This window comes from Marmota flaviventris, chromosome 1, assembly GCF_047511675.1.
Source record: "Marmota flaviventris isolate mMarFla1 chromosome 1, mMarFla1.hap1, whole genome shotgun sequence".
In the NCBI taxonomy this organism is placed as follows: domain Eukaryota; kingdom Metazoa; phylum Chordata; class Mammalia; order Rodentia; family Sciuridae; genus Marmota; species Marmota flaviventris.
Window position 1 is genome coordinate 218,699,983 of NC_092498.1, and position 15,927 is coordinate 218,715,909.

General features: G+C 70.3%; 1 protein-coding gene across 4 annotated transcripts in view; it reads right to left on the reverse strand.

The window, feature by feature from the left end:
* The window catches only part of Nfic (nuclear factor I C), a 48,479-nt gene that overhangs the window by 16,995 nt on the left and 15,557 nt on the right, over positions 1 to 15,927 (reverse strand). For all 4 annotated transcript variants that reach the window (XM_071604085.1, XM_071604083.1, XM_071604084.1 and 1 more), the window contains exon 3: positions 221 to 292. In XM_071604085.1, the coding sequence (XP_071460186.1) occupies positions 221 to 292 (72 nt within the window). The remainder of the gene's footprint in view (positions 1 to 220; positions 293 to 15,927) is intronic.

The window sequence follows — 15,927 nt, forward strand, 5'->3', positions numbered from 1 at the left end:
CGACTTCCCGCCGCCTACCTGAGTCCCCGGGCTGCAGAGCCTGGCCCCCGCGCAGCCCTGGAGCCCTCGCTCGCCCGCCCGTGGGCCCAGGTGTGAAGTGGAGCAGCAGCACGCTGCCTGGAGGACCACAGGTCCCTGCTCCTGAGGCTCCCTGGGCCACACGGCCCCTGGAGGAAGGACAGGGCTGGGTGGCCCCCGCCTGCCCACTGCGCCCACTCACCCAGCGTGATGGGCTTGCTGTCCTCCTGGTCGGACCCCATCCCTGCCCGGGGGCTGCTGCTCTGCTCCGCGTCTGCAAAGAGAGGAGGGGAGGGGTTGGTGGCATCGGGACCTCCGGCCCCTGGGGAGCTGCAGTGCCCACGTCGGTGCCGTCTGAGGCTGGGCTGGTCCAGAATGTGCCGGTCCCTCTCATTGGCCCTGGAGGATCATGACGTGTGGCCAGGAGCCCTGCAGCCCCCAGCCCAGCCCCAGGCCCAGTGTGCACAAGCAGGAGTGAGGCTGGCTCCGTGGAGGGCTGGACTCCCTGCTCTGCCCTTCCATACTGTGTGCCCCTGGGCAAGTCTCCTGCCCCCTCTGAACCTCACCTGTGATATGAAAACTCCCCGTCCTGCCCGTTTTACAGACAGGAAGCTGAGGGCCGCGGGGGCGAGTCCTCGAAGGCCCCTTGGTCAGGGTTCTGCTTGGGGTCCCCAGAGGGCTGAGGGGGGCCCTCAGTGGCGCGATGCCCCCACCTGCCCACCTGGCTTGGGGGCCCCTCCGCTGGCTTCTCCGTCTTATCTAAAACCAGTGGCCCCTTGGCAGATGAGGGAGGGTGATGGCCATGCAGACGCTGAGCTCAGCGCCATCGGCTGGGCAGCGGGATGGAGGGAGGGGGCCCCACCTCTCCAGGCCAAGAGGGTGGCGGGGGGCACTGGGAGGCCGGAGGACGGTGGGGGCCGGACACGGACGGGACGGACGGAGGCCTGCGACTGTGTGGCCCAGGGAGGCCGAGCCTCGGTCCCGCTTCCCCTGGGCGAGCGGCCGCCAGGGGGCAAGGACGCAGTGTCCCTGCACTGGGGCGCGGTCGTGGGCAGCGCGTGGGGCACGGGCCTCTGGTGGCCCTCGGGATCACGTGGGCACTGTCCCAGGGCCCGTGGTGAAGGTGGGAAATGACACCCGTGGGCTCTGCGTCGGGGCCCAGGAGCGCGCGGTGCCCGGCAGCGTGTGCCCGGAGCTCCCAGGCTGGGCAGCCAGCGGCCCTTGGAGCTGGCCAGTCCTGCTTGGACTGTCTGCAGGCCGGCACAGGTGGCCACGCTGCAGGGAAGGGCCCAGTCCGGCAGCAGCCTTGGGCTCCAGGCCTCGGGCAGCCGAGCCCCTCCCAGGCGGCTCCGTCCACACCCGGCTGTGCTCCCAGGAAGGGCCATTCCTCCAACCTACCAGGCGCCGAGCTGGGCCCCCGCGCCCGTGCCAGACCCCACGGTGCAGGGCGCAGGCCACAGGCTCCCCCGCCTCGCCCTCCCAGGGGACAGGAGGCCCCTGTGACCACGCGCCCAGGCCCGCTGCCCTGGGGGCCCTGCGTGGCCGTGGCTGTGTCCTGAGAGTACAGCGCTCGCCCACTCCACCTGGACCTCGGCCAAGTGACCCCTGGCCTGGGCCAGGAGTGTCCCCCCTGACCTGGGCCAGGCACACCAGCCTCGGATTCCCTGCCTGGGAGGGGGGGCCGCGGCACGACCCACCACCCAGGGTCCTGGGGTCCCCAAGTCTAGGAACAGCAAGCCAAGGGCACTGCCCACAGGTGGACCAGCCCGGCGTGGCCTCAGGAGCCACGGAGGACCGTCGTGTCCGCAGCCCGGTCCTGAGGCCAGCGGCTTGACGTCCTGCAGACCCTGCCCTGGCCAGCATCCAGGCTCGGAGCGTCCCGCGCTGCAGTGCTGCCTGGGCCTGCGGAGGACGCACAGGGGCAGTGTGGCGGTGGCCGTGGTCTGGCTCCCCTGGTGTCTCGGTGGTGGGGACGCCTAGAGCGCCCAGCCCTTGTTCCTTGGCCGCGTGACAGGCCCTACGCTGCCCCGGCGGCCTGCGCCTGCTCCTGAGGGCCGTGTGACGGTGGCCGCTGCGCCTGGCCCTGGGGAGTCCACAGTGACTTGTTTCTCAGTCGTCCTTGGAGGGTTTTTTTTAAACGCGGGTTGGGGACCTGGTGCCCGGCCCGGCCACTCCTTCTCGTGTCCACCTTTTTACTGTTTGAAACCTGAGTGCCCCGCCCAGGGCCCGGAGCACATGCGGGTGGCACGGCCGTCCCCACCGCCTGCTCCAGGACTCGCGTGTCCCCAGGACGAAGCCTGTCCCCTCCACACGACTCCCAGCCCGGCCAGCTCCCACAGGCTGCCTCCCTCTCGGTGGCTCTGAGACTCCAGGGACCTCCTGGCACGGACCCGCGGCGCGTCCCTGTGTCTTCTGATGTCACTGAGCACTGTGTCCTCAGGCCCGTCCCCTGCAGCAGGGGTCAGAGTGCCCCTCATCTTCTGCCCTCTCACCCTTGACCCTCTGGGAAGCGCAGGAGGCGCTCGGCCACTTGCTGACCGCAGTCTGTTGCTGGGCTCCTGAGAGTCCCATGTGCAGACCCGTCCACGCTGGGCACCCCTGGCCGCAGTGACCCCTCAAATGTAAGTTAAACTGACGTGAAGTCGGGTGTCCAGGGCGGGGCTCGCCTCGCATGCGGGAGGCCCTGGCTCCGTCCCCAGCAGCACGTACAGGGGGACAGACAAGATGAGGACTGTCCACCCACGACCAGGAATGTACTCTAACAAACAGGGAAGTGTCCGGCTCATCAGCGGGACCCGCGCGTCCAGGCCGCTGTGGCAGGCGACGGAGCAAAAGGTCACCAGGAGGCCCCGACCGCGCCCACCCTCAGACACGGGCGCCGAGTGGCAGTGCAGGTCCGGCTAGTGTCCCACCGGGTGCCTGAGCCCCGCGCGGGCAGCCCCACGTCCCCGTCCTGGCTGAACTGGGCGAGGCCCCGCGTGTCACCGACCCCAGCCACCGCTCCAGGATGGAGCCCAGCCCAGGGCAGAGGGCGCCTGCCCGGCCACCCAGGGTCACGGCCGCTGGTCCGCCCACGGGAGCTGTTGTCGGGGCCACGTCGGGGCACACGTGGCATCACGGCGGGTGCCCAGCCTGCAGAGCAGAGGCAGGGACGAAGCCCAGTGCCCCACGGTGCCCAGGACGCCAGGGGACAAGGACCCGGCCCGGGGTGCACAGCATCTGGGGCCCGGGTTGCTGCGTCCACCTCGGTGGAGGCGAGGCCAGCTCTGGAGGCGGTGGCAGGAGGGTGGCAGAGCCGGCTCGGCGGGTGGGGGTGGAGGGCAGGTGGCACGCCTGTGCCTCCCACTGGGGCGCGAAAGGCTTGCGAGGGGTCTTTGGGGCGGTCCTGGGGAGAAGCCTGGGGAAGGGCACCCAGCCCTGCGCCAGTATACAGCAGGCACTCAGCAGGGCTCCCGCCCCGCCTGGAGGGCGCTGGGTCGTCCTTGTTTGTCTGTCTGTCCTAGTTGACACAACACCTTTATTTGCTTGTTTATTTTCCGACCCCAGGGCCTTGCACGTGCTGGGCCACCCCGGCCGGCCCCTGTGGGTTCCTGTGGTCTGTTTTGAGGATTTTACGTGCAGGTTCACTGGGGGCAGTGGGCTGGTTCCCACCTGCCTGCTCCCCTCTTGCTGTGTGGTCTCAGGGGAATGCTGCCCATCTCTGAGCTTCACAGATGGAATGAGCCGTGGGCAGGGGCAACAAGCAGACTCAGTGTGGCAGGAGCCGGGCGGTGGGCAGCAGCATCGAGAGCTGGCATCACGGGGTTGGGGCGGGAGGGGCTGCGGGGACCATGCAGCTCTGGAATCAGGATGTGGGGTTCAAGTCAGATCAGCCCACAACGGCTCACAGTGTGCGGTCACCTATTTTGCAGCCCATGAACCCAAAGGTGGCACAAAAAGAAGGACCAGGCGGCAGAGGCCACAAGCCACCTGGTCAGAATTGCCACGTCCACCATGGGGCCTTCCCTAAAAAGGCTTGCTGACTTCTGGCTGTGTGTCCTTGGGCAAGCAGTTTGACGTCTCTGAGCCTTGCTCTCATTCATAAACTGGGGCTGAGAAACATCAGCTCTTTCCAGGGACTGCCCAGCACGGATCACTGAGGGCTTCCTGGAGCCACCCTGGGGGGACAGCAGTGACCATAACGGAGGACACTGCTCTCAGGGTGCCTTCTGAAGGTCTGGAGGGCCCTGCACTGGGGGCATGAGCAGCAGTCCTGCAGGAGAGGGCCAGCCGGGCCCGGGAGGGCTGGACAGAGCTGCCCTGCGCTTAGCCAGTGAGCCTCTGGCCAGGTATGCTGCAGTGTCACCACTACTGACTCACGGGTCTCTGAGTCCCTCTAGGGGACACCTAGGTGGGGAGACTGAGGCACGAGACGGGCAGAACAGGGTCCAGCATGCAGAGTGCCAGCGGCGGCCAGCAGCCTGGGGTCCGCGCCCAGCCCCTCCCCTGCAGCCCCTCCCTGAGCTCGGGCGGGGGCGGGGCCTGTGGGGTCTCTGTCCCCTCACCCAGGACGCCCGTCTGCAGTGTGGGGCGACTCCTGGCCCTTGGATCCCTTCTCTGGTCAGTTAATAGAGTCCCCAGCCGGGGACCCACCTCCCAAGCTCCTCCCGCGTCCACAAGGCTGACAGTGGCGCTGGGGACCAAGGCGGGCGGGGGGGGGGGGACCCTTCCCTGGGACCTGCCGGGAGCAGGTCCTGCTCAGCCCTCACACGGGGCCCTCAGAGCACCAGCCTCGGCCCCTGGGGGAGAGCGGTGACGGTCACCCGGGGCTCGCCAGGCTCCAGATGCCCAGCTGTGCGCTGGGCATCGGGGCATCTCGGGCCCCTTCGGTCCTTGGTGAGGCGGGCAACCCCTGGAGACTCAGAGAGGGTAAGTCAGTTACCCGAGGCCACACCGCAGAGGTGGCAGGGGACAGCACCCGCCTCTGCACCTCTGAAGGCCCGGCTCGGTCCCTGCCTGGGCGCCACCCGCCCGCCGGCTCCGACGGCCGCCTCGGCAGCGGGTGCCGTCCGGGGGCTCGGGACACCTTCTTCCCTTTGCTTGTTTGGTTTTCGAGCCGGGGTCCGGCTCTGCCGCCCAGACTGGCCTGAATTCCCGGGCACAAGGGACCCCCCTGCCTGGGCCTGGCGAGGAGCTGGGGTCACGGGCACATGCCACCGCTCCCAGCTTCAACACTGCTCTTGGTCACACCAGAAAAACACACCCCCGTCCCGCTGCCCGGGGTGGACTCGGCACGGCTCGTCCAGCGTCTGGGTCCTGTGCGCGGCTCGGGGTGATCGCGGGACTTCTCAGAGCCCTTAAAACGCACTGGGACTCTTCTTGTGGTGCCCGGGATGGACCTGGGCCTGGCACACACGGCCCACAAGGCCACCCTGGGGACTTGGAAGGCGCAGGTCCCCACTGTCCCTGCAGGCCCATCTGCGGAAACGAGGCCGAGCCCTGGGTGAGCATCGCCACCCCCCAGCCCCGGTGTCCCCGCCCGCAGGGTGGGCGGTCTCCACTGACCTGCTCCAGGTCCTCTGTGGGCTCAGAGGGGCTCAGGGAGACGCGGGCCGGCCACCAGCACCCGCAGCACCGCGTGACGCACTCTCACATCCCAGGGGTCAAAGGAGCAGGTCCCGGCCCTGCCCAGCCTCCCTGCCCACCTCCCTGGGCCACAGCCCGAGTCCTCGCAGGACCTGCCCGCCCTGCCCTCGTCCACCCTCCCCTCCCCTCTGCTCCGCCCCAGGGGCTCCTCCTGCCCCAGGGCCTTTGCACAGCGTGCCCTCTGCCTGGGACACTTTTCCTGCACAAGCCCTCGTGGCTCCCTCTTCCCCGATCCTCAGACCTCGGAGACCACGCCTGGCGCGTAGCTGACCACGCTCGGCTCCTCGTGCCGCGAGACCCTCATTGCGTGTGGGCAGCAGCTGTCTCAGCGACACCCTCTGCTGGCTGGGGACCACTCTTGCTGCCCAGGTCCATGTGGCCTCTGTGTGCAGCCAGGGACGTCACCACCCCCTGCAGCCTTGCTCAAACAAGCACGTGGCCGCGGGACAGCAGTGTCAACGCCCTCCGCGGAGGGTACAGGCTGTCCTTTCCTGTCCATGGCCCTGAGCCCAAATTTGGCGAGTCCCAGCTCAGGACAAAGGGCTGCCGGTGGCCGCGGCCCTGCCCTTCCTCTGCGGGGACAACACCCTGAGTGTCGGAGACAGCGCTTCCGCTCCCGGCAGCTGGGCGGCCAGCGGGCAGCCCCAGCTTCCACCCGAGGGATGGTCACCACCTGCCACCGGCCAGGCATGGCGAGGGAAGGGCTCTGAGCAGAGACGGCTCCCCGGGCGAGGGGTCAGGCAGGGCCCAAGGCCCTGGGGCAGGAGGAGACCCTGAGGCCGGAGGGCCTGGGGGGCAGGAGGCAGGAGCTGCGCTCGGGCCTTGACGGGACAGCCCCTGCCGGAGACGGACAGCTGAGCGTCAGCCTCTGACCCACCTGTCCCTCGGCGCAGGGGCCCCAGGACCTGACACGAGGCAGGGACACGTGCACAACAGCCCCAGTGCAGGGGGGGACGCCCGGCGTGGGCCACCCACACCTGGAGGTCACTCGGCCACGAGTAGGAGCGAGGGGACATGTGTGTGCATGGACCTGGGGACCCAGTGCCAGGACATGAGCCAGGCGTAGCAGGACACGCGGCAGGGCCACCCCGGAGCCCCTGGAGTCAGAGCCACGGTGGGGACACCAGGGTGGGGTGGGGCTGGGAGGGCGGGCACTGCGGAGTCCAGGCCCTGAGCCCGCCCTGGGCCACGGACGCCGGCTCCACCCACTGAGGGTCCTCCTCCTGCCCGCTGCCCAGGGAACCCCGGCCGCCCAGGGCAGGACGCAGAGGAGCCGTGGGCAGCCGGCCCAGGGGTGGCCCCTGGCCAGGGGGTGGCCTGGAGTGGACACGCAGCTGATCTGCTGACCTAGGCTGCTGGGCGAGCTGCCCCGTCCATTCTCCAACCTCCGCCGCGCCCCTCAGTGGCTGGCCTTGCCCGGCCACGTCCCCCTGAGGCATAGCCAGGCCCTGGAGTCCCCGCGGCCGGTGTCGCCGCGCCCAGGCCCTGACCGCCCCGTCCAGCCTCCCCGTCCTGCAGGCGTCCCCGGGGCCTCCCTCGACCTGCACCTCCAGGCCCCCTGGCCCTTGTCCCCACCAGCTCGCGCCCTGGCCCTGGCCCCTCCTGGTCCCACCACCTGGCGGGTCGGGATCTATAAATAGCAGCCTCCTCGGGGAGAGCCTCTGCCCACCTCCTCGGGTCAGAGCGAGTCCCCTCCGTGGCCCTGCCCTCCCGCCTGCTGCCCCCACTGCTCCAGCCAACGGGCTCTCCCGCCCCAGCCCTTCGCACAGTGGCGCCCTCCCTACACACCCCGCTGCTCCCTGACGCGACTCGAGTCCCTGTCAGCGGCTCCGTGTCCCCCATCGCCCGCCAGGCCCGGCCTCTCGGGACCCCTCCAGGGCCAGCTCCCTGCCACCTGCCGGGCAGTCCCTGGGCCCCCCTCCGTTCACAAGCTGGCGCGTAAGAACCCGGGATTCTTTGGTTCAGCGCCCCTTGAGTGCCTACTGTCTACCCCGTCCCAGGCGCTGTGCCCACAGCAGCGAACAGAGCAGAAGCTAATGCCACCCCCAAGGTCACATCCTGAGGCCAGGGATGGAGCCGCGGGGGAGGCTGCAGCTAGACGGAAGCCAGCTGCCCTGGTAATGTGACAGGACCAAGCCCAAATTGCTGTGGCCTCAAGGAGTCCCTAGACACGGCCTCCCACAGGCTCTGGGCCACATGTCCCCAAAGGCCTTCCTGTCCTAGCAGAGAGGAGGCAGAGCCCCTGCCCAGCCTCCTCAGGCACAGTCGTCCACAGCACCCAGGGTCCCCTGGACAGGACCTGGCAGGTGTCCTCCCTGATGTGGGCCTCGGCCCAGCCTCCCGGCTCGGCCTCCCCGATTCCTGGAGTCTGCACCACAGTTTCCATCTCCCTCCGCCCGGCGCCTGGGCCGCCGCCAACCTGCTTGGGAATCACTTTTCAGAGCGTCCCTGCCCCCGGCCTGGCTCCGCTCCCTCTGGGCTGGCCGCGGGCCTGCGGGGACCCTGGACACCTCAGACTGGCGGGTCAGGGTAGAGGCCACCACCGCCCGCCTGGGTCCGGCCCGCCCTAGTCCCCGGAGGCCTGGGGTTGGCGTCCCTGTCCAGGGACCCCAGAGCTGCGCGTGGGGCCACCTGGGGCTGCAGCCTGCTCCAGGCTACAGGCCGGGGCTCGTCCCAACCCGAGCCTCGGAGCCAGGCCTCCTCGTGACATCACCGCCCAGCGGCCATTTTGTTCCAGATGCTTCTCCGGCCGGGCGGCCATCTTGTGCACCCAGGAGGGGCCCGGGGCGTGGGCTCCCCTCCCCGGCCAGGCAGGACATGGCGGGGGTGACCTGCCAGGCTCCAGGCCCCACGGCCCTCCCTGCCAGTCCCTGCGGCTCCCGGGGCTGAGCAGGTGACTCAGGGGGCTGCCGTGCTGGGTCCTCGTCACCTGCCCCAGTGCCAGCACAGCGCCATGGTGCCACTTGGCACAACCAAACTCAGGGTGGCCCTGGGAGGTGACGCTGAGGGTTAAATATACCCACAGGCACCTGGCCAGGCTCCCGTCCCTCAATGTCAGTGTGTCCGGGGGAGGGGCTGGGCTGGCCGCTCTCCACCCGGGAAGCTCCTGTGGCCACGTGGTCAGGGCCGGGCGGAAGCTGGGGACACAGGCGGTGACGCCACCCCAGCTCCATCTTCGGCTGCCCCTCGGCCTGTCCCCCCACGGCGGCCTGGGGACGCGCCTCGGTTTCCCGGCTGCAGGGGGCGGAGCCGGGGCTGCGGCCAGCTGGGGAGCAGGGGCCGGCCCAGTGCCCCGGGGGCCCTGCAGAGCTGCTCACTAAGTGCTTGTCCCCGGTGGCACTCACAGATGCTCGGGGACAAACGACACGTGCTGAGACTGCAGGACCCCGGGCAGAGGGAGCCGTGTGCACTGGGCAGGCCGTGCCACGGGGCGGGGGACATGCGGCATAGCACAGGCCCCACAGAGCCCACGTCTGTGGACACCCCGGCCGCCCCGGCCCTGCGCACCGGGAGGGCCTGTGGCAGGAGGGACGCGGGAGGCACTGGCCCTTCCTGGGCTGGGGGCTTCCTGAGGAGGGGCCTTGAGGTGAGCGCAGGGCCCCCAGGCTCGGGCGACGTCACCTTCGCTGAGGTCCTACTGCGCCACATGCTGGTGGCCCCCGGGCCTCAGTTCCCCGTGGTCAGATGTGACACCCTCAGCCCCAACGTCGTCACCTGCCCACTGCTGCCAGTGACCGTGACCCCATCTCCAGCACAGAGCTGGGTGCGGCTGAGAGGCCGGCCCGGGGCCACCTGGGCGCGAGGGTGGGACTCGTGGGCACAGGTGGTGCTGGGATCTGGGCCTCCTGCCTCAGCCTCCAGTCCTGAGCCTTGGGCCTGCCGAGTGCTGACGGCCACCTACCCACGCTGGGCGTCCACCAAGCCACGGCGCAGGAGGAGGTCAGCACCCTGTGTGCGGAAGATGGCGGCTCGGCTGCCCATGAGCGGCCATGCAGCTGGGGCACAGGCTGGTGAGAGCCCTGGGCCTCCGGCCTCCAGCCAGCCGCTGACCCCCACCAGCTCCTGACCAGGGGGGTTCCGGCTGCTGCCTCGCCCTTGCTGCCCTGCGAATGCCCAGGACGGGGCAGGACTGGTGGCCAGCGGGCCCTGCCCCCCCATGGAGGTCTCCGCGCCCCGAGTCCATCCGCTGCCCTGGTCCTGGCTGCCCCCAGGCTCAGCCCCGGGGCCCAGCTCCCCTGCACACAGTCTCCTGCGGACGCTGAGCAGAGCCCCCTCCTCTTCCCACGGCTCCCCCTGGCGCCCACCACCCCAGAACCCCAAACCTGCAGCCCACAAGGCCGCACACCAGCTGCCCTGTCCCCTCCCCGTGCCCTCCCGACTCCTCCTCCTCTCCCCTGGCTCCAGCCACATGGCTCCTGGCTGAGCCTCCAACACACAGGCCTGGCCTGCCCCAGGGCCTTTGCACAGCTGGGCTCTCTGCCTGGTCCCTCGGTGCTGGTCCCTCCTCCCCTCAGGGCTCGGCCGAGTGCTGGACCCGGAGGCAGGGGCCTCTCACAGGTGGGACGGAGACTCAGATGGCAGGCCACCTGCCTGAGGTCACACGTGAACTGGCAGCAAGGGCAGACCCTGATGTCCACTGCCCACAAGAGGACCATGAGGCTCAGGGAGCCAAGGCTGGCCGAGCGCCTCATGGGTCGGCATCACAGCCAAGCCCCTGGCCCTGGGCTCTGAGCCGCCAGGCGGACCCACTGTCCTGTGGCCACGCCCACGGCCGCGGTGAGAGCAGAGGCCGCTCCAGGCCCGGGAGGTGCAGGACGCGGCCCCTTTAAGAGCCTCCCCCTGCCCAGCTGGCGCTGGCCCGCCTCCCTTATGTAAGTGGGCCGCTGCCCTCGGGTGACCCAGTTACATAAGGAGGCGAGGACGAGGACAGGCTTGTCCACCGGCAGCAACCTGTCCCAGGCTGTCTGTGGCCAGCCTGGGCCTGGGAGCCGCCTCGTGGAGCGGCCCGTGCAGCTGGGCTCCGGCCCTCTGCACTGGCTCCCGCTCAGGGAGGCCTCCGTCTGGGGGCGCCGCAGGCGGGAGAAGGGGCCCAGCCCGCGGGGGCGGCGGACAGTCCGCTTGCTCTGAAGGTGAAACTGAGGCCCAGAGAGGGCAGGTGGGCAGCTGGAGCTGCACAGCCGCTGGGCTGGCCCTGGGCCTCTCGCTGCCAGGGCCCCGTATGCAGTCAGTGCTCAATAAACGCCGCTGCTGAGTGGCCCCAGCTGCACTCTGAGGACTGGACCTGGGCAGCAGGCCGCCGCGGCCCGTCCCCGCCGCCCGAGGACGCGGCCGCAGGAGGCGCCTGCACAGTGGGCCCAGGAGGAAGGCGACTGAGTACCACGTCCCCGCCCGGGAGCCGCCCGCCACCAGCAACCGGGGAGGGACCCTGCTCTAGATGGGGAAGCCGAGGCACAGGCAGGCGGGACTGCCCTGGGCAGAACCCAGGCCCCAGGATGTCCCTCCCACAGGCAGCCCCCGAGGGTCCACCCCTCGCCCACGAGGCTCCTCCCAGGCCAGCTGCCGCGTGGCGGGTGGCTTCGGGGAGGGTGGCCCTCCTCCCTTCTCTGCGGGCGCTGGCCCTTTAAGGCAGCACCACTTTGGCATGTCCCAGGGTGACCCCAAGGAGAGGGTGTGGCCAGGAACAAGGGGCCCATTCAGCTGCCCATGCCACCTCCGGGCAGCCCACGGGCGGGATGGGGGCAGGGCGGCTGGCAAGGCCAGGGCCGCGGGGCGCCGGGCAGCGGAGGAGGAGGGCGGCTGGCGCAGGGGCCGGCCCGGCCAGGCAGGTGGGGGGGGGCAGCCCCCGTGCCCCTTGATCCAGCTGGACCTGCTGCCTGTCGCCTGCACCAAAGCCTCAAGGCCCGCAGGGGAGGTAACCCGGGCCCTCTGGGAGGTCCTCTGTCCCCCAGGCTCCCCTGGCCATGGGGCAGAGCGGGCCCGAGTCTCCCTGACCCGCTGGACTCCAATCCTGACGTCCCCCCAGCTGGGCCACCTTGGCCCCTGACTCCGCCTCTCTGGGCCTCAGTTTCCCCATCTGTAAATGCCGCTGATGACGGCCCAAGCTCCCGGGTCCTCCTGAGGTCAAATGAGACAGGGATGAGCTCAGGAGACCCAGGACCCCACTGGGGGCCCAGAGTGCCGTGGTCTCCCAGTGGGCACCCCACACCCGGCACACACTGACCGCCCCGGGGGCCGTCACCACCGGTGATCACCACCTCTGCCTTCCACGGGGAAGGGCTAGGAGACCCTGGGGCCTCGTGGGAAGTCCTCCCACAGATCTGCCCACCAGGAGGAAGCCCAGCACCCGAGACCACAGGGCCACGAGGGGCTGAGCGCCACGACCGCGCGGCCTGGAAACGGAAGACGCCCCTCCCGCGTCCCCGCGCCACAGGCAGGACCATGCTGGGCGCCCAGCTCGCCACACGTTCCCTGGGCCCGCCGAGCGCAGGGTGCCCTTGGCCACTCGGGCCCCGCCCAGCCCCAGGCAGGACGTCGGGGAGCTGAGAACCCGGCGGGGGCACGGCGGCCACATCTGCCCTCGCGCTCCCCAGAGCCAACCTGGGCACCCGTGCCCTGCTCCACGCTGCCCAGCGCAGCCGAGGGGCCACCTGCGGCTCTGGGCACCTCAAGCGCAGCCCATCCAATGGAGATGCGCGTGTGAGACCCGCGCTGCGAAGGCCAGGGACACCGCGAGCCGGGGACAGCAGCGCCCAGACACCCTGAGGTCTGCACGCTGGACAGCCACCATCAGGGCCTGGCCCAGGAGGCCCCAGGACCGGCCCAGGACACGGGGTTCAGCCCACAGGACCCAGGAGCCACTTTGGCCTGGGGACTCCAGGGCCCCCTGCCTGGGAAGGCCGGTCCCTGTCCCCCTCCCTGTGCCCTGGCACCCCTCCAAGTCTGCTGGGAGCCGCCAGGACCCAGGGGGCCACCCTGGGCCACAGCCTTCCCATCGGAAAAAACACCCGTGTCCCCAAGTGCCCGCTCCTCTGTCCCTCACCCACTCTGACCCAGCAGGAGGGAGAGGGGCTGGCCTGGCAGCGGCAGAGGGGGACAGAGCTGTCCCCAGCTGCCCTCAGCCTCCCCCACCCCCGGCACCTGGGCGCAGGGCCAGGGTGGCAACTGCAGCCCGCCACGCTGGGGGCAGCCACAGGTGCAGAGCACCCCGCCCAGGGCCTGGGTGGACGCTGGTCCCCAGGGGTCCCTCCCCCCGGACGGTCACTGAGGAGGAAGTGGAGATCAGAGATGTGCACTCGCTTCCTGACACTGCACAGCCGAGCAGCGGGGGGGCTGGGGGCTGGCTGCAGGAGTGAGTGACCGTCCTGCCGTCACCACGGACAGTCCTTCCTGCTGTCACGCCAGCACAGCGCACACGTGGTCACCGTCACGTGGACGTCACTATCTCTCACTGTTTGCAACTGTGATTGGCAAAATGGCGGTGGAGTGTGGCCGTGAGGTGTGGCCCTCGGCGTGGCCCGTTCCTGGTGTGCGTGGCGCCTGCTCGCCAGGCAGGGCTCGCCGCTGCCACATGGCCTGGACACGTGGGCGTGGCAGTCCTGGGCACTGGGCAGCACTGTCCGGCTCCCCACTCCCTGGCCTCGGGCTCGGCTGGGTCAGTGGCCCCTCGGGCAGGCAGCAGGAGCCCAGGCCCACAGGCCACCCAGCACGCCCACCGTCCGTCCCTCCCACCAGGACAGGAGCCAAGGTCTCCCGCGGTCCCTAAAAATACACCCTCAGCTGGCGTCTGGACCCTGCGCCGGCAGCCACCACCCGGCACAGGCGGGTGGCCATCCACCTGGCTGCCGGGCCTGGAGGGTGCCACAGCCCCTGCCCCTGCCACCGGACACCTGGCTGCCAGTGACAGCCGCCCGCGGTCACCTGAGTCCGTTTCCTCCCTGGGCTCAGCGCAGAGCTGGGCTTCCCCGGCTCCTGGGGCCAGGGAGAGGGCCAGGAGGAGCGAGCACTTATTGAGCACCTCTGGTGTGCTTCTCAGGGCCCCTGGCTCCCAGTGCCCACTGCACAGATGGCGGACGGAGGTTCCCCGTGGCAGAGCAGGCCGTGGGGGGCGGTGGCCGACCAGGTCCCCTAGTCCCCTCCTGAGGCCCTTCCTCCTGCACCCGCCCAGGCCGCACCCCACGGCAATGCTGTCCCTGAGGCTGGTCATGAGGCACTCAGCCAGGCCCCGTCCAGGCCGTGTCCACCAGGGGGAGGGCTCTCCCTGGACGACCTCAGGAGTGTTTAACAAGGGGCTTCGCTCCCTCCCCAAGGGACCCGGGGGGTCTCCGTGCAGCTCTGCCCTTAGAAGCTGTGTGACCTCGGACAAGTGGCTGCCCCTCTCTGGGCCTCTGCCTTGTATCTGAACACAGGAGGAGGTCAGAGTCCCTTCCTGCCAGGACGGTGGAGGGACTTGAGGAGCCCAGCCGGGCAGGGAGGCCGGGGGTGGCCCAGCGGCAGCGCCCGCCTGGCGCAGCGGAGCTCTGGGCCCCCACACGGCAAGGAAGGGAAAGGAAGGGAGGAGGTGGGTGTGTTGGGCCCGGCCTGGCACGCAGAGGGCACGTCCCCGCGCCTGGCGCTCCTGCCCGGCGGGGCTGGGCCTCCCCACGTCTCCCGCGCTCTGGGCGCCCCAGCCCCTCCCGTGGCCCGGGCTTCCTGGCCAGCCCACAGCGCCACTGCGGCCCGGCTGCAGGAGCCTGGCCCTGTGTGAGGCGGGAACGGGAGGCCGGCCCACGGCGGCGTCAGCAGATGGGCACCATCTGGGCTGGCAGCTGCCGGAGCGGGCGGGCCTGGCAGCCCCTCCCCCGCCCTGGCACGGTGCCCGCCCGCGCTTCGGGTTTCTCGGGCTGCCAGAGGGGGCGGGGAGGCCCGGCTGGGCGGCGGGCCCTGGGCAGCGGCTTCCCTCTGCGTCCTGGTTCCTCAGACTCCCACAGGCAGGGCAGGTCCTGGCCCTGCCACAGCCTCAGGCGGGCCCAGCGCGGCTGCCCCAGGGCCTTTGCACCGGCTGCGGCGGCTCCCTCTACTCCTGCTGGCTCCCTCACTTCCTACAGGCCGCGTGTTAGGAGTGACCTCTCCTGGGAGGCCCTCCCCAGGCAGAGTGGCCTGGCCGCAGCCTCCCTGCCCTGTTCTGCCCTTGCCCAATGCCACCTTCTCTTCCTCTTGCCCATTCAGGTTGCTGGCTTCTCGCCCAGCTGCCCCGCCCCCTCCAGGGCACCCTAACCCACAAGGCCCCACGGGCCTCTCTCATCACCCCAGCAGAGTCCCCAGAGCTGCCCAGGCTGCCCTGGGGCACGCACACGTCCAGCCCTGGAATCGGACCCAGCTGATGCCCTGGGCTCTTGGCCGCCCACAGCAGGCCCAGGGGCTTCCCCTGGCTGCCCACCTCCCCACCCTCGGAAACCCCAGAGCGTCTCATCACCGAGTCTCCCCGTCTGTCTGTCGGTCTGTCCTCACTCACTCTGCAGCTCCCAGGCCCCCGTCCACTTTCCCGCCTGCGGCTGACCAGAGCCGCCGCCCGCCCAGGCCCTGCGCCCACCCCCACCCCCGGCCAGGGCCACCTCAGGACTGACAGGAGGCAGATGCCACGCTCGGGCCCAAGCGGGACCCCTCCAGCCCTGGGGCAGGGAGGTGGTGGCTGTCCCCTGTCATCAGACGGACAGGCACTGAAGCTGGCCCGGCAGAGGACGGGGTCCGGGCTCAGGGGTGGACAGCTGGGTCAGCGTGGGCTCCTGCAGGGCAGCCTGTGGCCCGACGGCACAGCCCGGCCAGGAGGGGCCATGCCACGCTGGCCAGATGCCCCCTCCAGCGTCCACCGTCACCCCGTGGAGGGTGACGCACACGGTGTGGGCAGCACAGGCGGGGGCTGCCCGGGCCGCCCTCCTGGCCCATGACCGCGGGACACGGCCCTTTCTTTGGGCCTCTCAGGCTTCTCTGTAAAATGGGCCCAGGGTGACTCCGGAGGGCAGGGGGCCCAGGAGCTGTCTGGTGAAACCCACGGACATGCAGCTGGACCCAGGGCCTGGACATTGACCCAGAGGCTCTCTATGGGGAAGGCTCCGCAGGCAGAGGGACTGCCAAGGGACAGGACTGGAGACCATGATGCCCAGGTGGCCAAGGGCACTGGGATCGTGGCCAGTGGGCACAGCCTGCGGCCCGTCCTCAGCCACGTGAGGGTCTCGCTGAGTGGCCACCCTGGTACCCGCTGCCTCTGTCTGTCTCGGCCCACAGGAGATGAGGCCCAGAGAGGGAGGG